This window comes from Marmota monax, unplaced genomic scaffold, assembly GCF_021218885.2.
Source record: "Marmota monax isolate L192 unplaced genomic scaffold, Marmota_monax_Labrador192_F-V1.1 WCK01_AAM20220418_F8-fsc00022, whole genome shotgun sequence".
NCBI classification, from domain to species: domain Eukaryota; kingdom Metazoa; phylum Chordata; class Mammalia; order Rodentia; family Sciuridae; genus Marmota; species Marmota monax.
This window is the reverse complement of record NW_026695215.1, coordinates 25,366,136-25,389,123: the sequence shown is the minus strand read 5'-3', so window position 1 is coordinate 25,389,123 and position 22,988 is coordinate 25,366,136. Positions and strand designations below refer to the sequence as shown.

Genomic DNA, 22,988 nt, shown 5'->3' with positions numbered 1-22,988 from the left:
TATGAGTGATCTAGATTAGTCAGTTAGATTAGTCAAATTTAGGGACAAAATAAAATGGTGGACCTGGATGTGGTAGTGGAACATGCCTGTGATCCCAGAGACTCGGAAGGCTGAGGCAGGAAGATCACGAGTTCAAAGCCAGCCTCAGCAAAGGGAGGCACTAAGCAACTCAGTTAGATCCTGTCTCTAAATAAAATACAAAATAGGACTGGGGATGTGGCAGAGTGTTGGAGTGCCCCTGAGTTCAATCCTTAGTATGCCCCACCAAAAAAAAAAAAAAAATAGAATAGTGGTTGCGAGGGGCTGGAAGGATGAGGAATTGGTGTTTAATGGGTACAAAGTTTCAGTTTTGCAAAACCCAAAAAGTTCTGGAGATAAATGGTGGTAATGATTACACAATGTGATTGAACTTAAGTAACTGAACTGTACATTTTAAAACAGTTGAAATGGTAAACTTTATGTTTTACCATAATTCTTAAAATAAGTCTTAGAAAACAGTACCCCAAAAAAGAGCCAAGAGTGATGCAAAATTCCAAGGGGCCACAAGGAGCACTATTTACATAGTCTCCCTAGCATTGATCTGCTTGGGTGTCTCACACCTGCGGCAGACAAGGCTAATCCATCACTGGTCCTGTTCATTCAACACCCAGGCTCTGCAAAGGGTTATTCACTTGTAACCAGATTACCCCTTCTGATTCCCCAAAGCTGATTTGTGAGTTGCCTACAGTATCTGCCATCATAAGCTCCAACGATGACCTCCTGGAAATATGTCAAATAAAAAGACAGCTGGGAACGCAGATAGAGCAGACCTGATCATTCTTTTAATGGAAGGGGTATGTGTTGTTGCACCTTACAAGTCTGTGAACCGAGAGAGATTTCAAGTTGAATATTCAATTGGTTTTCTTTGAGATCATAGTCTCCCTGAATAAAACCACGGGTATGACAACTATGCCAACGCCAATAAACCTGGATGATGCGGACAGCATTTAGCAATCGACAGTATCGTGTGCGGATGCGCCACATTCGGACCCACGCCTGCAGCGTGACGACTGCCCACTCTTTCCGCGCATAGAAATCCAGCGCATTACGCCGCCTATTTTCCATGAGCTTCACCCGTATCTGCCTCCACCATAATTGGATGGTCCACGCCCTGAGGGAAGCATGCAGCAGTGTGCGTCTCACCAACGTGCCTCGCCACCAGCCCTGGATGAACACAGCAGCAGTATCCTCTATGCTTATGATGACCTTCTCATCCGCGGTGTCGTCGTCGGAGCCTGGCAAGAGAACGCAGAGAATGTTTAGGACACTTAGGGAAACTCAGCGTGTGCCAGGAGCACCCATGTGTATCAACAATGGCCCCTTCCTTAAGATTTCAGGAGCACTGGGCATGGCCACAGCTAGACCCAAGAGACCAGGTAGGTGTCCTGTTTCTGCTAGTTTCTGGCTGATGGACATGGAAGCATCACATTGACCTCTGAGTCTAAATGTCACTGTTTGTAAAATTGGGGTATGCCTGCTCTAGCTATTTCACCCAGTTTTCCTCATTTAGTTGGCCAGTCTAGAGCAAGAATATCATGATTTAGAGGTAAAAGAGCTTCGTTTCATCTGGACAGGACAGCTTATCTGGAATCCATGACCTTCTTTTCAGATCCTTCCCACCTGCCTTTGCTTGCCCTGCACCCTGCCTCTGACAACCACGATGGTCTCCAACAATGATATTTTAATAGAGGGAATAGGATAGACTCCCTCACTGTAGCTAGACCCCCAGAGTTCTGGCCTATCCGCAGGTTAGCCGTTGAGCTGTTTAACCACAAACTGTTGTGTCCCCTCTGCCTCACCAAAGTAGTCAAAGATTCCTCCACCTCACCATGTTATTGACAGGTTCAACATGTGTTAGCATATACATGGGTGCAAACAAACATTCATCCACACTAACACACACATTTTAAAACCTGGCTTCCCACACCTTGGCCCTTGCATTCCTAAACATAGCCCCATGACAGCTCCCAATTCTATGTGGCCTGGGTTTACACTTCTTGCCACCACTCCCTGCTTCTTATCTCAGCCAGACCCAACTCTCTCTGCTTAAGGGTGAAATGGAGAAAAGAATAAGAGGAGGAGGAGACAATCTCTGTTCATCCCAGCTCTGCGTACAGCAGCCATTTACCCTAGTTTACCTGGGATGGCCTGGGTTTATGCCTGGTGTCTTGGCATAATGATGGCAAGTGTCCCTCTCAGTGAAACATCTCTTTGGACAATAAATAACATTGCCATGGTCTTTGAGTCATGCCACTGGACTTTGAAGGTCAGAGATGTCCACAGCAAAACCTAGACCTAGCTACCTTAGGAGTTGGGGACCAAGGGAGGTAGTGAACATGGTATAGAGGTGGCGGGGTAGTGGGTGAGGAGACTGCGTGTGGAATTGGTTCCCTCTTCTCTCCTCTGCTTCCTCAAGTTCTGTTCTATCAATGTGATTTCATCATCATCATCTTCGATGATAATTTAAAATGGGTTGCTGTCTTTCTACACTGGAGTTCAGGGGGGAAACACAGGATAAGGTAAAAGGTGCTCTCCTATCACCAGGTGCCAAATCAACCACAACCCCAACTTCCGCGCCTTTCCCAGGACTCCAGACACAAAGAGGGATACCCTCTCAAATAAACTACAGGAAACTTACCCTGCCCTCTCAGAAAGTTTGGATGGATCCATCTGTTAAAGATCAATGAATGGTTAGCAATGATGGTGGAATGTGATGGATATCATTATCCAAAGTACATGTATGAAGACATGAATTGATGTGAACATACTTTATGTACAGAGATATGAAAAATTGTGTTCTATATGTGTAATAAGAATTGTGATACACTCTGTCATGAATTTAAAAAATAAAAGCAATTTAAAAAATAAAAGTATTATATGATAAGCCCAGCCTAATTCCCTCTTAAGATTGGGAGCCAACACCACAAAGGCATGAAAAGCTAATTTCAGCTTTACTATAAATTACTGTGATTTTTAAACTTGCTTGGAATGCCTGCCTGTGCCTTGAACTCACCCATAACTGGCTTTCCTGGACCAGATAACAACCCTCTCTGAAATTTAGTGATGCCTCATAAACCTTGGCCTTCCCTGGCCAGATAACAACCCTCTCTGAGGCTCTAATGACCTTTATAAATACAACCTTCATAAATTCTGATGTTGGGGCCAGCAAAAATATGAACTAGCCTTTGTGTTATGCTCATCAGATTTTTTTTATCTGTAAGTTCTCAAACCCCCCTTTGTGTAACTTTCTGGGCTATAAAGCTGCACTCCTGGAGAGCTGTGGGGCTGCTTTTGTTCCCACGGTTTTTGTTGAGAGAGGTAGCCCTGCCGGTTGAAATTATAAGCTTGCTTTAATTTTATTTCAATTGGAGTCCAGTGGTCTTTTCTTTGCATGGTTGGTCTAACATTATAAAAAAAAAAAATCAATGAATGTGCTGGGTGCGATGTTGCATACCTATAATCCCAGTGGCTCAGGAGGCTGAGGCAGGAGGATCATGAGTTCAATTCCAGCCTCAGCAAAAGCAAGGCGCTAAGCAACTCAGTGAGATCCTATCTCTAAATAAAATACAAAATGGGGCGCTGTGGTTCAGTGGTTGAGTGGCCCTGAGTTCAATCCTCAGTACTCCCCCGGCCCCACCAAAAAAAAAACAATTAATGTCCCTAACCAGGGGATGGATGGTCAAACCCCCACAGGTCTGTACTCTACTAAATTACCCATAGTTGTGGGCTAGATGGTTCCATCACCCTCCGGTCTGCCCTCCAGCCAAAGCTCCAGTGAAAGAGTGGGGGTGGGGGGAGTAGAGAAAAGGCTGTGTTTATGGTGATGTCATAAGGGCACCTATGACGCAGGCACCAGCATGGCTTCCAACAGTTGAGCCATTCTAAGGGAAGCCTAGAAGACCTGTCCTTTTCTGCCAAATATCTACAAAAATAACACCCCAAGCCAAATATCTACAAAAATAACACTCCAAGATGGAGCCGCACTTGCCTATAATCCCATCAACTTGGGAGTGTGAGGCAGTGGAATGGCAAGTTTGAGGCCAGCTCAGGCAACATAATAATACCCTGTCTTAAAATAAAATTTGAAAAAGGCTGGGGATGTCACAAGGTCCTGGGGTTCAATTCCCAGTATCTCAAAAATTAAAAATAAAAACACTCCAAATACTGATTGACACAAAAGCATAGATGATATTCATTATCACCTGGCTGATGTTCATTAAGTGGGTCTCAGTTGATTGAAACAGTGGTATACTAAATAACAATTAGAATGAGTTTGTTCTCTAGATAGCAATATAGAAGGGTGCACACAAGACCTAGTAATTAGTAAATCAAGATGAAGAAAAAGATGATTACCAAGAAGAGTGAAGCAGGTGGCATCAATATGCCAGACCTTAAACCTACTACAGAGCTATAGTAACAAAAACAGCATGGTATTGGCACCAAAATAGACATGTAAACCAATGGTACAGAATATAGGACACATAGAAAAACCCACATAAGTTCAGTTATCTTATATTAGACAAAGGCACCAAAACATATATATTGGAGAAAAGATATCTCTTCAACAAATGGTGCTGGGAAAACTAGAAATCCATATGCAGCAAAATAAAATTAAGCCCCTATCTCTCACCATTCACAAAACTCAACACAAAGTGAATCAGGACCTAGGAATTAAAACAGAGACACTGTGCCTATTAGAAAAAAAAGTAGACCCAAATCTCTAACATGTCAGATTAGGCCCCAGCTTCCTTAATAAAACTCCTATAGCACAAGAATTAAAATCAAGAATCAATAAGTGGGATGGATTCAAACCAAAAAGTTTCTTCTCAGCAAAAGAAACAATCTGTGAGGTGAATAGAGAGCCTACATTTTGGAAGCAAATTTTTACCACACACACATCAGATAGAGCACTAATCTCTAGGGTATATAAAGAACTCAAAAATCTTAACACTGAAAAAAACAAATAACCCAATCAGTAAATTGGCCAAGGACCTGAACAGACACTTCTCAGAAGAGGATATACAATCAATAAATAAATATATGAAAAGTATTCAACATCTCTAGCAATTAGAGAAATGCAAATCAAAATTACTCTAAGATTTCATCTCACTCCAGTCAGAATGGCAGCTATTATGAAGACAAACAACAATAAGTGTTGGTAAGGATGTGGGGAAAAGGCACACTCATATGTTGCTGTTGGGACTGCAAATTGGTGCAACCAATATGAAAAGCAGTATGGAGATTCCTTGGAAAGCTGGGAGTGGAACCACCATTTGACCCAGCTATCCCACTCCTTGGTTTATACCCAAAGGACTTAAAGATAGCACACTACAGGGACATAGCCACATTGATGCACAATTCACAATAGCTAAACTGTGGATCCAACCGAGATGCCCTTCAGTAGATGAATGGATAAAGAAAATGTGATATATATACACAATAGAATATTATTCAGCCTTAAAAGAGAATAAAATCATGGCATTTGCAGGTAAATGGATGGAGTTGGAGAATATAATGCTAAGTCAAGTAAGCTAATCCCAAAAAACCAAATGCCGAAAGTCTTCTCTAAGTATGCTGATTCATAATGGGGATGGCTGGCGGGAAGCATGGGAGGAATAGACAAACTTTAGATAGGGCAAAAGGGAGGCTGGGGAGGTGAGGGATCATGGGGTAGGAAAGACAGTGGAATGAGATGGACATCATTACCCTAACTACATGTATGAAAACACGAATGGTATGACTCTACTTTGTGTGCAGAGACACGAAAAATTGTGCTTTATTTGTGTAATATGAATTGAATTGCATTCTGCTGTCATATATAACAAATTAGAATTTTAAAATTTTTAATTAAAAAATAAAGAAAAAGATGACCCAAATATAAGCACTTATTTATATACAAATGGGTTCAAGTGCTTTTCTGTCTTTCTCTGTCTTGGAGGGCATCAAGGTCACAATTGGATGGATGACCGGTAGCTCAACAGACCCACCTCTACCCAACCTCTAAAGACTCACCTGGACATTATTTCCCCTCAAAATCACAGTCCAAGGGGTCACTGAGACATGCATTTGGAATTTACAGGGTGCATAAGGGAAAAGCCTGTGTGGATCTATAAGGAGGAAGCAGGGAAGGAAAGGAGGCCATTTGAGGCTGGGGAGCATGTTGGTGTGAAGTTATTGGGGTGAGTGGGTGAGGAAGACAGAGGATGGGGGAAATAGTGGGGACAAAATGTGTGGGACAGGGAAGTTTCTGGAAGCATACATTTGAAGATGAAAGTGTTGGCTGGACCCTGTGAGACCTGCATAAGTTTAGAGCCTTCATCTGTCAGCTTCAGAGGCAAGGCCCTCATCACCAGACTCCACTGTTCATGGGAATAACAATGGAGTGACATTAGTCCCACTTTACAGCTGAGGAAAAAAGAGAGAAAGAGACTAGGGTTCCACAATCCCCCCAAAAAACTTTCACTGCCCCCACCCCTATACTTTTCACTACCTCCCATAGTGAAAAGTATAGTGCCAAGTTGGGGAGTACACCTTTGTGTTAGGCCTTCAGGGGACATTCCAGATCCAAACTGTAGTGGTCACATTCTTAGGTACTGGGAATTAGGACTTCAACATATCTTTTTGTGGGGACATAAGTCAACCCTCACTAATCACAAGCCAGTCACTGGCTGCAGTATTCCCCTGAGGAGAAGACACAACTGATCAACTCTTTTCCCTGTGGCCAAAGGCAATTCTCAGGAAGAGAGAGCAGTGACCCAAGAGCAGCCAGTATTCCCAACACTTGTGGGATGCATCACCCACTATTCAGCAAGGATCCACTACATCCACATATCTTCTGTGACCCATCCCTTTATGCCACTCAGATCTACCTGCTTCCTGTAGTAAGTTTTCACCACTTCAAAATAGCTTCTTCAAGATTCCAGAGAGACATCTTATCTCAGAGAGATACACTGAAGTCTCCACTACTACATTGACCTTGGGGCCATTACTCACATTCCTTTCTCCCCCCACCCCCATCATCTACCACCCTTTCTAGATTTCCTTCATCTTTGACTAGCATCTCTGCCAGAGAGAGAGCATTAAAGCTATGATTATGACCTGTTCACATCAGCCTCCTTTTGCCAAGAAATGTGCTAGTACTAAAAGGAGTCACCATATTAGCAAGAATAATAACCCTGATTATTAGGATGGGGTGGGCTATACTATGGGGGCAGATAATACCCTTTGAGTGAGTCACTGGACGATCTCTTGGTGCCTTACCCTCAATTATAATGTTAGATGAACCCATATGGTAGTCATGGTCTAAGAAGCGCAACCAGGGAATGAGATTCCCCAGGGATAAGGGTCTAGATCATCATACCCCACTGTATATCTGAAATAATTCCCCATTCATGGGGTGTGTGAGAGAGATACTTTCGGATATGTTGCAAAGTTGGATCTGATGATAATTTGTTGTTCGTTTTGTTTTGTTTTGTTTGCTTCTACGTTCATGAGGCACACTGGTCCATAATTTTCTATTGTAACACTATATTCGTCTGGTCTTGGTATCAGATATGCCACCATGCTCAGCTTAAATTCAGTTTTTTTAATGGCTGTAGTATAACTCAGGTTATCTGTTTCATCTTGGATAAGTGTTTGGTAGTTTTTGGTTTTCGAGGAATTGATGCATTTCATCAAATCAATGGCTGTATGGTTGTTCATCATATTCCCTTACTAAGCTTAGCAGGTACCATACGAAGCTATGAGGATGAAATGACCCAGCAGAATTGCTCCAACCAGAGTTCAATTCCCAGGTCTCTGTTCACCTGGATCAATCACTGTAATTGGCATATGGAAGGGCTTTGACCTCAGACAAGGCAGGCTCTCTGCCACCCAAGTGACCCCTGAAGGAGCTGACAGTTACGGACCAAACTGTGAATTAATAAAGAAGTCTCTAAATTAATAAAAATGTCTTCTACTCTGCTTTTGTGCTTGAATGGCATTTGAGATAGCATATCACTCGATGTTTAAATATATTTTCTCTCAGAGCATGAGGGTGTTGCTTCACTCTCTCCTTGGATCCCATGTTGCTGCTGAGAGCAGACATCAATCTGAAACTTATTCCCTACTTGGTAATTTGTTGCTTTCTCCTCCTCTTTAACTTTTGGAGTGTTTTATATTCCTCAGTAATGACACTGTGCTGCAACCTCTGTGGCTCTCCATCTGTTTTCTTTCACCTTTTGAGGGCAAGTGAGTTCCTATAAGCTCTGGGAGTCATTCATGCTGTAATGTTGCTGCCATTCATTTCTGTACTTTCTTTCTCAGGGACACACAATCAACCATGACAGAAACTTCTGGATCACTGCTTATTTTCTCTAACCTTTTCATTTCTTTGCCCTGTTGTGCTGCAATCCAGGATTATTCTTCATGTCAAACATTGCGCTCACTAATCTGCACTTTAGATGTCCTTTTTGCTACTCATCCCATCTGTTAATTTTGACAAGCATTTTTCCTAAGGTCCATAAATAATGGTTTGCTTTTTTCATACTTAAGATGTTTTCCTCTGTCCACTGAGCATATTAAATTCACTCTTTAAACCTTTCTTAAGACTTTCCCTTGGCCATTGTGTTTCTGCTTATGGGGTTGAGGGATGGTTTTTTTCATGCTGTTGCTTTCCAAAGTTTGATGGTTCTTGTTTGGAAGTCCCTCTTTGTATTTTGACTTCCCCATAGCTGGTTGATAACTGCCATGTCCCTGACTCTGAGGATTACAAGGGAGGTTTGGGGCAGGCTCACGGTGATATATCAGTCTCCTGGGTAAGGTTACCACATGACACAAGGCCCTGCCACTCCTCCTCAGCACACTCGCAAGAGAGGGCCACCTGGACACAAGCCCTCTCTTGCCAGCTGCCTGGTGTCCTGGAGAGTTGGTTAGTACATTGCAACCAGCCCCTGCAGCAACCAAAGCCAGCTGCTTGGACAGCCTATGTAGCCCACTCTTTCCTTTTTGCCCAAGACCTTTTTTAGAACTTACTTTCTTCCAGTCTTTTCACATATGTCTTCTTTTAGAGATTTCACATAATTTCTATCTACTGATTATCCCCTTCCTATTTAGGTACAATTAGAGATTTTGGAATTAATATATTATTTTTCTGTTGTTCCTATGAATTCATAGAAGGAAAGGAAGTCCTGAACCTGTGCTTAAACATTTGGATCCATTTTCTCTTGGATGTTTTTTGAGTTTTCTGTGTGGTTATGTTTCCTTCAGGTTTGGGATGAAAAACCTAAACAAATTTTAGCCAGTGACTGAGCATTTTCTTCTGCAGATGTTTTGTCTCTGATTTTTTTTCTCAGTTTTGTCAATGGACCTTTATTTCATTTAGTTATATGTGGAGCTGAGAATCGAACCCAGTGCCTCACACATGCTAGGCAAGCACTATACCACTGAGCCACAACCCCAGCCCTGTCTCTGCTTTTTAATTAGAATTTTTGTTTTCTCTTGTCCTGTCTCGTCTCGTCTCTTCACTTCTCTTCTCTTCTCTTCTCTTCTCTCTCTCTTTCTTTTTTCCTTTGCCTTCCTGAACAATTCAGTCTAAAAGTCTTAAGGTTGCAGAGTGCAATGTAAATGTACCTGGAGAGGAGAGAACAGCCATGGCACAGAGCCAGTGAGGATGCCAAGAAAGGTGCCCAAGGCATTGGTGTGAGAGGGAGAGAACCAGGCAGAAAGAGGAGTCCACACAGGGGTCTGAGGTCATATCAATAATGTGTATCATATCCCATAGGATGAGGAAGGCAGCCTTGTCTCATAGTTAAGTCAGAACTTGAGCACTATACAGAGAATTGATACATAGAGAGTGTCCTGACATTTCCTGTCAGCTTTAGTTGGGCGAGAGGGGCATCTCCACAGAGTAGCAGAACAATGAGGGGACAGAACCGCATGAAGAGAACAATCATCCACTGAGGTATCAGAACCCAAGCAAGGTAGAGAAAGTGTTTGTACAGAAAAGAGATCAGCAGAAACCATGGAAAATTAGCTAACTGTAAGGAAGATCAAATAAGAAAATTAAGAGAGGTTCAGTGGCACATGCCTGTAATCCCAGCAATTTGGGAGGTCGAGGTAGGAGGATTGCAAGTATGAGGCCAGCCTGGGCAACTCAGCAAGACCCTATCTCAAAATAAAAAAATAGAAAGGGCTGAGGATGGATGTAACTCTGTGGTAAAGCACCCCTGAGAGTTCAATTCCCAGTATCAAAAAAAAGCAAGGAGGGAAGAATATGGAAAGGAGAAAACTAGAATGAACTCAGTGAGTTTAGATTGGGATTGAAGGTCTCAAAGTGAACTCACAGATTCCAACATAGATATAGAAATAAACAGTGATGTGAGTATTGTTTGTGCGTATATGCAAACATATACTCCCCAGCCCTGCCCACTGAGAGGGTCTGGGAGCAGGAGTAGATCACCTGTAAGAGTTTTGTGGATCATTCCAGCCAACCCCAGAATTTGCTTTTTCCATGTCCACCAGCATTTAAAGTCTATGTCTGTTTTGTGGATGATGCTGATTTTTTTTTAGCTTTATTGAGTTTTAATTGACATGTTAAAAATATATAAATACAGGGGCTGGGTTGTGACTTGGGGCTGGGTTGTGGCTCAGTGGTAGAGTGCTCGCCTAGCATGTGCAGAGCCCTGGGTTTGATCCTCAGCACCACATAAAAATAAATAAAAATAAAGATATTGTGTCCAACTACAACTAAAAAATAAATTTTAAAAAAAATATATATATATATATATATACACACACAATCATATTTAAGGTGTACAACTTCATGTTTTAAAGAACAGCAGAACAATGAGGTATCACAGTATTTGACATTTATCCTAAAAGGTGGGGGTCATTAGCTCTGCTTCACAACTCATGAAACTGAGACTTAGAGAAAGGAATCAATTTGTCCATAGCCACATGGCAGTGACAGACAGAGCTAGGGACCTGACCTAGATCAGAGAGTGACAGAAATCCTTCAGAGAGAGAGTGAGAGAGACCCAGGCACTGAGGCAAAAGAACAGAAAACTAAGAGTTAATACCTAAGTACAAGACAGAGAGTTGGAGCCTGAGAGCCCTGGGCATTGTCTCACAACCTCTGTGAGCTACAAGATCAGGTCACCAGGGCAGAGTCAATAGAGCAGGGCTGGATATAGAGCTCTGAAGGAAAGGACTCTTCTTTGAAGCAAACAACTCAGACCTCAGACTCCTCCCTCTCTGCAGGGACCTGTGAGATAGCAGTATCCAGGCAAGAAGAGGGGCAGACTGGCTTTAACCTCTTAATTGGCCTTTTATTACCAACTAGCCCCATTTCCACTCCCAAGTAGCAGCATGTCACAGGAAGGGACTTTCAGTTCTACCTGGATCATCCTGTACAGAGACAAGACAAAGCTAAGGCTTCCTCAGCTCCAGGGTCTGTGATAGCTTGGGGTGTGACACTCACCTGAGGGTAGGGCTGGCAGTAGAATGCCATCTCCCCCATCCCCATGCTGTGAGACCTCTCACACTGGCCAGGGGTGGAGGAAAATGAATCCTGGCCTCCATCTGGGCTGAAGGGTAAGGGACACATGATGTTTAAGGTGGGAATGAGAATTTGAGGGGCTGGGGGTATAGCTCAGTTGTTGAAGTGCTTATCTTATACGCACAAGGCTCTAGGTTCAATCCCCAGCACCACCAAAAAACGAGAGAGAGAGAGAGAGAGAGAGAGAGAGAGAGAGAGAGAGAGAGAGGAGAAAGAGAATGAATATGAGAATTTGATTGGGCTCTCTAACAGCTTCCTGTTTGGGTCTCAGATTCTTACAAGCTGTCCTCAGGGAAACAACCCCAGTTGTGCAGGGAGACAAGATTATGGGCTTGTGGTGGGTGGGCTCTTCTTAATCATGGTGATAAGGAACAAGCCCTGAGCAACTAGGCCCACTGGGTGAAATTCCTGGCAAATATACTGCCATTGCCATGACCCCCACCCTGAATTTCTACTTTCTACTTTCCTACCTTTGGAGCCATTGCTAATCAATTATAGTCTGCTCAGTCTAGACAAGGAGCTCAGACCCTTCTCTACACAGAGCTTCAGATAACCCCTCAATTCTTTAGCACTAACATATTTGATGTCAAGTATCTCTCATCATCTACCATGTCCTTCCGCAGTTTGTCAAACAAAGGAAGTATTTGGAAGATCACTTCACTGCTTTATTGGGAGGGGAATACACTCTGTCACAACACAGGGCCCTGAGCCCAGCAGGATCTCCAACTCGAGATGCAGCTGGCTGGCTGTGACTCGGTATTGGCCTTTAATGAGACCCCGGGAAGCACAGGTGTGGCACCTCCAGTAGGCCTGGATGATACGAACAGCATTGAGCACCTGGCAGTAGAGCTGACGGATGCGCCACATGCGGGCCCAGGACTGCAGTCTGACTGCTGCCCACTCCTCCCGTGAAAATCTATCAAGTGTCACCCGGCGCCTCTTCTCTGCAAATTTTGCTTGTATCAGCCTCCACCAGCACTGAATGACCCAGGCCCTGAGGGCAGCGTGTAGCAGTGTCCTACGCACCAGTGTGCCCCGCCACCAAGACTGGATCTTTATAACTGCCTTATCTTCTTCGGAGATCTCATCCTGGATCACTGGAGCCTTTCAAGAAAAAAAGAGGAGACATTCAGAGAATGTTCCCCACCCATTTCAGTCTAAGGTGTTCCAGGAAAGATTCTGAGTCCCTAGAAACCCTTCTAAAATTGGCTGGAACAAGAAGAGCAGGTCAGTGACCTGCCTCTGTCACCTTCTGCTTAATGGTTACAATCATATCACCTTGCCCTTTGAGTCCTAGTCTCAGTCTGTAAAATGGGAATACACCTTCCCTGGCAATCAGTTTTCCCATAGATCAGGTTAGCCAGGCTACAGCAAAACTCTATGAGTCAAAAGACTACCATAATCTGCCCGAGCCTACCCACTACCTAACCAAGACCCATATCCCTTCAGACCCTCCCACCAACTGCTGGGGGGAGTGGCATCCTTAAGTCATCCTGCCCTCATTCTTGACTCTACCTCATTTTACAAACTACTCCCTCCCTGTCAAGTCCGGGTATTAGAAGTTTTACCCAGCCACATGTGATGGTGCACACCTGTAATCCCAGCTGCTCAGTAGGTTGAGGCAGGAGGATCATGAGTTCAAAGCCAGCCTCCGAAACTTAGCAAGTCCCTAAGCAATTCAGCAAGACCCTGTCTCTAAATAAAATATAAAATGGGCTAAAATATAAAATGAGTTCTATCCCTGGTACCAAAAAAAAAAAAAAAAAGTTTTATCCAACCCAGAAATATCAACCTCTCATCTCTTCCCCCATCTTCACTTCTCTTGACTTTCATAGTTTGAATTAGTTCAACACACACACACACACACACACATACACACAATTCTAACAAAGCCAAGCTTTTCACATCTTGGTCATTCCATTTCATAAACACAACAGCCCCAGCCCCAGCCCCAGCCCACTAATGGTCTGAGAAGTCATACTTAATATTAAGTATGACTTACTTCAGTATCGTCCGTTTTCTGTGTCTCAGCCAAAATATCAGTCTGAAAAGGAAACAGGGGAAAAGGATAAACAAGAATGAGTTTATTCCTCTTGGCTTAGGACCATGCAAAAGACATTAGGCACAAGCATTAGGACCCAAGGATCAGTGACACTTAAGGCAGGGCTCCCCCTACCTCTACCTCTGATGGGTTCTCTGATAATAAGGGATTTTCATCTTTATCTTCAGGCTGCTCCTCCTCCTCCTGCAATCAGCAGTTAGGAGAAAAGTAAGAGTAAGGCTGTCATCCCTCTCTCTCCATTCAACAGCCCACACATCCCCAGAGTTTCCCAGAGTCTTCAGATGTCAGAGGGTCCCTGCAACCTGAAATATCTATGGGGGCATCCTTAAAAAGCCTAGTGTATCTGGCTTTCTTGTATTCACCACTGATCACACAGGGATTGGGTGTAGATGGTTCAAATCCCCCTCGGGTCTGAATTCCTCTAGCCACGGCATAGGCAGAGAGCGTTGAGGAGGGAGATCCATGCTGTCATAAGGGCTGCTATGACTCTACACCAGATGAATCCAACAGTTGAGCCCTCGCCAAGGAAAAGACAAAAGGGCTGCCTTTTTTTTTTAACCATAAATGGCCAAAGCCCGGCTTTAAAGCCAAGGCAGCACAAATATTAGCCCATCGATACACAAACATATAGATAGTCAGTTATTGGTAATAACATGTAATTGAAAAACTTAAATATCCACCAGTCGGGGGCTACTTTGGTGATTTATAATCTGTTTATGTCTTAGAATACTGTATATTAAAAATAATGAGTTGATCTATTATTACTGATGAGGAATTATATCCAAGATGTATATATAAGTGAAAAATTAAAGATCACTATGATCCCATTTACATGATTTGAAAATGAATATAAAGGAGAAAGGTACAATACACAAGAGTGTTACCAATGATTACTGTGTTAGTTTTTCATTACTGTGACAAAGTACCTGGAAAAATTAACCTAGAGGAGGAAAGATTTGTTTTGACTCACAGTTTCAGACATTTCAGTTCATGCTGGCTGGTTCCATTGTTTCTGGGCCGGTGGTGACGCAGTACAACATGGCAGAAGAGCATGGCAAATAAAAACCAATTAACTTATGGCAGCTAGGAAACAGAAAGGGGCCAGGGACAGTATATAGACCCCAAGAACATGTCCCAGGGACCCATTCCCTTTAGCTAGGTCCCACTTCCTATAGTTTCTTCCCCCAGAAAGGAGGAAGAAATGCTACTTCATGAGAATATCAAGAATTTTACCACCAGTTAGGAAGTAGAGGGCCACAGAGACTATAACTTGGTCAGTAACTATAACAATATGAAAACACTGGATGAACTAAAAAAGAAAAATAGCAATTTTCTTTAAGTTGTCAAAGAAAAATAGATACAAAAAGTCTACATAAACTCAATTTCAATCCTTTTCTAGTTCATGACTGTGGTTATTTACCAAAACTCTGGACCCAGGGACAGAGAGCTGTGAGCCTTCCAAATGCAGAGTAATGTTGTGGGGTTTAGAAGAAATCAGTTGAACATTCAATGACTGCTCATGAGCTGCTAGACTAACCAGAATCTGCAACCATCATATTCTCCTTGGGACTTGTACTCCATCAGCAATAGTACAGGGAACTGGAGACTGATCTGGCAGGCAAAGCAAGATCTCCAGTCTAACAGTGCAGTGATTCCATACTTATGCTGGAACCAAAGGGTCTAATCCCACCCTCAAGACACTTGAAACCGAGATGAATGAAAACTAGGTAGTGACAACTCAGTCCCAATCTAACTGAACTCCTGTTTAATGGAAAAATGGCCTAGCTCAGTCTCTAATACATTTATCCAGTGTTTGGCATATATTTTTTAAAAATGAGACACATGAAGAAGCTGGGAAAAGACTGTGACTTGTAACCAAAAGGGAAAAAAATTAATAGAAGCAGACTTACAGATGACTCATATGTTCAAATTAGCAGACAAGGACTTTAAAATATCTAATATGATATAAATATGGATGAAATGGATAAATATTTTAGAGGAAAAGGTGGAAAAAATGAAAGAAAAGATGTAAGATTCTGATGATGCTGTGGTTTGGATATGGTTTGTCCCTTAATACTTGTGCATCAGAAGTTGGCCCCTACAGAGGCAATGGGAGATCTTTAAGAGGTGAGGACTACAGGGAGCTCCTCAGGTCCTTGGGGTCACTGCCCTTGGAAGGGAATGTTGTTTCCTGGACTGAAATTCTCTCAAGAGGAAGTTGTTATAAGAGTGAGGCTGACCCCTGACTTGCTCTTTAACTTCCTGTTCAGTGATATGATCTCCCCCTTTCATACATGTTCCTGCCATCCTCCATGAAATGCTCACCAGAAGTAAGCTGATATCAGCACCGTGCCTCTGAGCCTCCAGACTGAGCTAAATAAATCTCTTTTCTTTAAAAAGTTATTCTGCATCAGCTAATTCATTATAGTAACAAGCTATTACAGGCAAACAAATGGAAACTCTTTTTTAAAATAACAAAAGAACTAAGTAAAAACCCTAAAACTTAAAAATAAAGAATTTAAAGAGAAAAGTGGACAATATAACTAAAAAGATGAAGGATATTGGCAAACAAATGGAAGCTCCAGAAAATGGAACAAAAGAACTACATGGAAATTCTAACATTGAAAAATATAATGTACAAAATACTGGATTATAAAACCTCAAGGCAAATCAAAAAATTATGCAATCTTGTGCTAGTCAGCTTTTCACTCCCAAGACAAAATACCTGAGAAAATCAACCTAAAAGGAAAGATCTGTCATGCTTCTGGAGAGGTTGGCAGCATGGTGCTGGAGGCCTGCAGGCAGAGCAATTATGTCACACAAATAAATTTACTATTCAGACAAATATGACAACAAGGAGTTCAAGTACTGGCATGTCATGTTGCCCAAGGACAGAGCCAAACTGGTCCCTAAAACCCACTGAATGTGAATGGAAGAATCTTGGTGTCAGGGATGGGTTCATTATATGATCCATGAACCAGAACTTCATATCTTGCTATTTTGGCAGCCACTACCCAAGAAGCCAAAGAAATGAAGCCTCCAGCTTTACATAGCTGCCCTAACTTTCTGATATCTTTCTGATAACATGATCATGTTGCCTTCTTGTTTTCTACTTTTATATTTAAAAGATGCTCAATACACTGTTTGAATGTGCTGATAATGGCTTTGTTTGTGGAATAGAGCCACCACTGCCGGACCAGATGAGTGCTTTGTGGCCCACAGCCTTAGCCACAGTGTGCTTTGTATCCAGCAGAACACACTTGGCAGATGGATGGAACATCTGAGAATCAGACCGTTATAGGGATTGTGTAAACTTGCTGTTTTGTTTTTTCCTGCTGGGTGTTGTATGTATGGTGACCTATGGACTTTTGTTTCATTGTATTGGAAACTTTCCATTTTAATTGATAAATCTGTTCCACATTAAAAGCCTTGATTAAAGTGGAAGTTTTTATAATCTAAAATAAACTAATAGATAAATAAATAGATGAAAAGATTTATTATGGCTCATAGTGGCAGAGGTTTTAGTCCATGATCAAATGGCTCTATTGCTTCTGAGTGTGAAAAGCAGAACATCATGGCTGGGAGCATGTGGTGGAGCAAAGCAGATTACCTTGTGGTAGTCAGGAAGCAAAAATAAAGTGAGAAAAGGGCTGGGGATATAGCTCAGTTCAAGCATTCACAAGGTCAGATTTGATTTGACCTCATGATTCAAACACCTCCTAAAGACCTTAACTCTGCATTGGAATCCAAGCTCTAAACCCATGAATGTAATAATCACATATAGGCACAACATAGTCAAATTGATGAAAACCAAGGATTAAAAGAAAATTGTAAACTCAAAAGCAGAGAAAAAGGCCACATTACATTTAAGGAATAATAATAAAAATGATAGATGACTTGTCATCAGAAACAAATGGAAGCAAAAGAAAATGGAATGATATTGTAAAGTGCTAAAGAAGAAGAAAGAAAATAAAAGCCAATCTAAAATTTGATACCCAGAGTAAACATCCTTCAAAAATAAAGATGGGAAAATAAAATATAAGAAGATCTGTTCTTATCACTTCTCTTTAACAATATACTAAAAGTACTGACCAGTGTAATCAAGCAAGAGAATGAAATGTAATGTCTTAAAGAAATAAAATTGTGCTGAGCCCCGGGGCACACACCAGCAACTCAAGAGGCTGAGACAGGAGCACTGCAAATCCAAGGCCAGCCTCAGCAACTTAGGAAGGCCCTAAAAAACTTAGTGAGACCCTGTCTCAAAATAAAAAATAAAAAGGGGTGGAAGTAGCTCAGTGGTAGATTACCCCTGGTTCAATTCCCAATGCCAAAAAGAAAGAAGAAAAATTATGCTATTCATATATATCATGGTTATGTGCATAAAAATTTTCAAAGAAGGAGCTGAGGACATAGTGCAGTGTAGAGCACTTGCCTAGCAGGTGCAAGTTTTGCACACTACCAAAAAATCCTAATAAATCTAAAAACAAAAAAGCTACTAGAACTAAAAAGAAAATTTGGCAAATTTGCAAGATGTCCATTGTGATGGTTACATGTATCTGTAGATATTGTAAAAACCATTGAAAGGTACATATTAAATGGGTGAATTGTATCATGTGAATTATATCATAATAAAATTAATTAAGAATAAAAAAGGCCCAGACTGGTGGCACACACCTGCAATCCCAGCTGCTTGGGAGCCTGAGGCAGGAGAATCACAAGTTCAAAGCCAGCCTCAGCAACTTAGCAAGACCCTAAGCAACTTAGCAAGACCTTGTTTCAAAATAAAAAAATTAAAAGGGCCAGGGATGTGGCTCAGTGGTTAAATGCCCCTAGGTCAATACCCAGTATCAAAAAAGAAAAAGAATAAAAGGCATCATTTTTTTTTAAGATACAAAGGAAATATACAAAATTCAACTGTATTTCTATACATCAATGAACTGTTGGGAAATTCTTGATATAGTAGTAAAAAGGTGAGGGAGTTACATTATCTCATTTTAAGACTCATTATAAAGTGACAGTACGGGCTGGGAATGTGGCTCAAGTGGTAGCGCGATCGCCTAACATGCATGAGGCACTGGGTTCGATTCTCAGCCCCACATAAAAATAAAGATATTGTGTCCATCTAAAACTAAAAAATAAATAAATAAATAAAGTGACAGTAACCAAAACAATGTGCTGTAAGAATAAATAAACAGATCAATGAAACAGAATAGAGAAGCAGAAATACACTCACATTTATATGGTCTATTGATTTTTTTTTAAAGCGTACCAGGATAATTCAATGTAGAAAGAAAATGCAGTTTTTGATCTTAAAAAAATTTTGACCCTTATTGAACACCATAGACCAAAAAAAATTAATTCAAGATGGATCATGGACCTAAACAAAAAATAAAACTGTAAAACTTCTAGAAGAAATTCTATGAGAATTATTCTGTGTCCCTGAAGTTGATGAAAATTCCTTAATCAAGACACAGAATGCTAATTATTTAAAAAAAAAAAACTAATTATAAAATATTGATCAATTGGACATTGTCCAAATTAAAACCTTTTGTTCATCAAAAAAATCACTTAAACTACAGGTTGGGGAAAAAATATTTACAATCCATATGTCTGGCTGAAGGGAAAGCGAGGAACAAGAGACAGGTAAGCCAGAAAGGACAAATAAAGGCCATCTCTCTATAGTGGAGAGAGGCAAAACAGGCTTGAGTTCCCAGGCTTTTATAGGGCAGACTCAGGAATCAGAGCTGGGTTGGTATGAAGGATTGGTGAGTCTTTCTCAGAAATGCTGAGAAAGCAAAACTTTTTCCTTAAAATGGCAGCTGTCACTTAAGATGACCGTTCAGATGCTAAGCAAGACCTTATAATGGCAAAGTGCTAAGAGCCACAACCAAGTAATATGATGCATGGCATTTTTGGTCGAAAGGTGACGCCAGCAAGCCATTGAGATGATATGATTATGTTAAGATCTGCATTCATATGGATATTGGACTCCTGCTGTCCACCTCGGCCTGCTATGGGACTCCTGGAGAGTTCCCATTGGTTGGGGAAGTGCGGTAGGAGGGAATTCTGAAGGAGGGACTTCCTGTTGGGGTCCGCGTGGGTCAGTCGGCAATCTTCCCGGGAGCGTAAGGGGCATTGGCAGCAGTTTCAAAAATAAAGTTTGTTCCTGCTTGAGTGGCTCGTGATTTTGTGCCCAGCCAGACTGCGGCAGCAAAGGACTTATATTCAGAATATAAGAACTTCTAAACTCAAAAAGAAAAAGATAAGCAACCAATAAAAGTGGACAAAAGACTTAAACCAATACTTCATAAATGAAAATATCCAAATGGTCATTATACAAATGAAAAGTTGCTCAACATCATTAGTCATTAGGGAAAGATAAGATTTAAACCATTCCACATCCATTATGATGGCTAAAATGACAGGGAAAAAATAGCAAATATTGGCAAAAATGTAGTGCAAATGAAATTCTCAGGTAATTTTTATGGTACTTCCAATATGGAAATTGATTTGGTTATTTCTTTGAAGATTAAACACAAACCTACACCTACATCAGCAATTCAACTCCTAGATATTTATTCAAGAGAAACAAAAACCTCTGTGGGTAATGGCCAGCAATTCTATGGGCTAAGGCAGGAGAATAACAAGTTCAAAGTCAGCTTCAATAATTTAGCAAGACCCTGTCTCAAAATAAAAAATAAAAAGGGACTAGGGGTAGCTCAGTGGTAAACAAACAAACAAACAAAAGAACAGAAAAGAAAGAAAGAGGAAAATGAAAACAAAGATTTGCAAAAAGGTTTGTATAGGACCGCTCTTAGCATTGTATTCATAATAGCCAAAAACTGGAAATAAGTCAAATATCTATAAACAGAAGAATGGACAAATTGTGGTATATTCATAAAATGAAATACTATTGAGCAATGAAAAAAGAAGTAATGATAAGTGACATGGATAAATTTTTTTTTTGAGACAGGGTCTCCCTAAGTTGCTTAGGGCCTTGCTAAATTGCTGAGGCTGACCTTGACTGTGCAATCCTCCTGCCTCAGCCTCCTGAGTTTCTGGGATTATAAGCATGTGCCACCTAACTGGGCTCTCCAAGAAATCTTGATATTAGGGCTGGGGATGTGGCTCAAGTGGTAGTGCGCTCGCCTGGCATGCGTGCGGCCCGGGTTCAATCCTCAGCACCACATACAAACAAAGATGTTGTGTCCGCCGAAAACTAAAAAATAAATAATAAAATTCCCCCCCTCTCTTTTTTTAAAAAAATCTTGATATTAGAAATAGCAAAGATTTCAATGGTTATTATAACCATCATCCATGAGGTAAAGGCGAACTCTTTTTAAATTAATGAACGATACACATTCTCAGCAGAGAAATAAAAACTAAATTTTAAAAGAATGAATAGAAATTTTAATAGTGAAAATACAATATATGAAATTTAGAATTTACCGACAGGCTCCTTAGGAGAACAGACATGATAGATAAATTAGTGAGTAAACTTCAATACAGAATAATAGAAATTAGCTAATCTAAAAAACAGAAATAAAATGTTAGAAAAAATAAAATAAACAGCTTCAGTGAACTGTGGAACAATATCAAATGGACTAACATCCATTTTGTTGGAGACCTAGATGGAAAGGAGAAAAAACTTAGTGCTGAAAAATGATTTGAAGAAATAATGGGTAGCTGGGTGTGGTGACAAACACCTGTAATCCCAATGACTCAGGAGGATTCCAAGTTTGAGGCTAGCCTCAACAATTTAGCAAGGCCCTAAACAACTTAGCAAGATTCTGTCTCAAAATGTAAAAGTTTAAAAAAAAAAAAAAGGCTGGGAATGGGATGTAGCTCTGTGGTAAAGTAACCCTGGGTTTGATCCCTACTAAGAAAGATAGAGAGGGAGTTGGGATGCTGAGGAGAGAGAGAGGAAGAAAGGAAGGAAGGAAGGGGGGGAGGGAGGGGAAGGGTAACAACTTCCCAAATTTGATAAAAGGTTTAAATTTACAGGATTAAGAATCTAGACCAACACCAAAAAGGATATACACAAACAAAACTATGCCCAGATAAATTTTAATAATGCCCAGATAAATTTTCATAAAACTATTGAATTGCAAAGAAAGAAAAAAATCTTAAAAATAGACAGAGAAAAGTGAAGCATTACTTGCAGAGAAATTATTTAAATGAGTGTGGACGTTTCATCAGAAAAGCATGAAAAGCTGGCCTAAGGGTGTAGCTCAGTGACAGAGCACTTGCCCAGCAGATATGAGGCCCTGGGTTCCATCCCCAGCACCAAAAAAAGAAAAGAAACCATGAAGACCATAGACCAACGTCTTTAAAATGCTTAAAGAACTGTCACCTAGAATTATATGTCCAGCAAAAATATCCTACCTGCCGCAGTCCGGCTGCAGCAAAATAACTGGGGGGGGGGGGGGGGGGGGACGAACAACTTGTGAACATTGATACAGCAGGAGTGGGAGCCTTATTGTAGGACAACAGAGGTATTTATACATTCCACAGAGCTTATCTTAATTAGCATAAACTAGATACATCAGTCAACCAATAAGAAATCTCCACACTTAATGGCTGGCTTTTGTTACTTCACAAACCACTCCCTCTGGCATTTTGCCAGGCGCCATCCAGACTTGTTTACAGACTCTAAAACATTTCTCTGGCAAAATGCCAAGTGTTATTTTGACTTGTTTACAGACTCTAACACCTACCAGAATAATGGTGATATAAAGACTCTCTCAAGGGCTGGGGTTGTAGCTCAGTATTAGAGCACTTCCCTAATATGTGTGAGGCACTGGGTTCGATCCTCAGCACCACATAAAAATAAAATAAAGGTATTGTGTCAACCTATAAGTAAAGACAAATTTTTTTTAAAAAGGACACTCTCAAATTAAGAAAAGAGACTGCATTTCAGCAGACAAGCTCTTAAAGAAATGTTAAAGGGAATTCTTCAGGAAGAAGAGAAATAAGAAAAGGGGATTATCAATGATGAGAAAACATTTAAAGTGATGGATTCTAAACACAGTCTAAATCCTAGCAGATTTAAACAAATTCTCACACTAAAGCCTACTTACCCTCCATTCCTATTATCCAACTTTCAATTAAAAAAAGTTAAACATCTCTAGCAATTAGAGAAATGCAAATCAAAACTACTCTAAGATTTCATCTCAATTCAGTCAGAATGTTTGTATTAAGAATACAAACAATAAGTGTTGGTGAAGATGTGGGGGGAAAAGGCAGATTCATATATTGCTGGTGGGACTGCAAATTGGTGCAACCAATATGGAAAGCAATATGGAGATTCCTTGGAAAACTGGGAATGGAACCACCATTTGACCCAGCTAT

At 41.0% G+C, this 22,988-nt stretch overlaps 2 protein-coding genes and 1 pseudogene across 3 annotated transcripts; 1 reads left to right on the top strand and 2 right to left on the bottom strand.

The window, feature by feature from the left end:
• Positions 1-813: 813 nt before the first annotated feature.
• On the bottom strand, positions 814-3,056 carry Iqcf5 (IQ motif containing F5). Its single transcript, XM_058574931.1, has 2 exons — positions 3,053-3,056; positions 814-1,274 (listed from the first exon to the last, which is right to left on the bottom strand). The coding sequence occupies exons 1-2, from the start codon at positions 3,054-3,056 to the stop codon at positions 814-816; spliced, it is 465 nt and encodes a 154-aa protein (XP_058430914.1).
• Positions 3,057-12,218: 9,162 nt separating this feature from the next.
• Positions 12,219-19,165, bottom strand: Iqcf1 (IQ motif containing F1). 2 transcript variants are annotated; one of them, XM_046431737.2, is made up of 4 exons: positions 14,608-19,165; positions 13,758-13,820; positions 13,578-13,619; positions 12,219-12,679 (listed from the first exon to the last, which is right to left on the bottom strand). In XM_046431737.2, exons 1-4 carry the CDS (start codon positions 14,617-14,619, stop codon positions 12,233-12,235), a joined length of 564 nt encoding a protein of 187 aa, XP_046287693.1. In that variant the 5' UTR covers positions 14,620-19,165; the 3' UTR covers positions 12,219-12,232. The 2 variants fall into 2 exon arrangements, with proteins under 2 accessions (XP_046287693.1, XP_046287692.1); XM_046431736.2 differs by having other exon boundaries at positions 13,752-13,820; positions 14,608-19,161.
• On the top strand, positions 16,450-16,671 carry LOC124084435 (cyclin-dependent kinases regulatory subunit 1-like; annotated as a pseudogene).
• Positions 19,166-22,988: the final 3,823 nt, after the last annotated feature.

What these genes read in the sequence shown, in the direction of transcription:
- Iqcf1 (XM_046431736.2), bottom strand. An exon ending in AGAACCCATCAGAGGTAGAG is followed by an intron (nt 13,620 to 13,751) that starts GTAGGGGGAGCC and finishes TTTCCTTTTCAG; the next exon opens with ACTGATATTTTGGCTGAGAC. An exon ending in AGAAAACGGACGATACTGAA is followed by an intron (nt 12,680 to 13,577) that starts GTAAGTCATACT and finishes TTTTCTTGAAAG; the next exon opens with GCTCCAGTGATCCAGGATGA.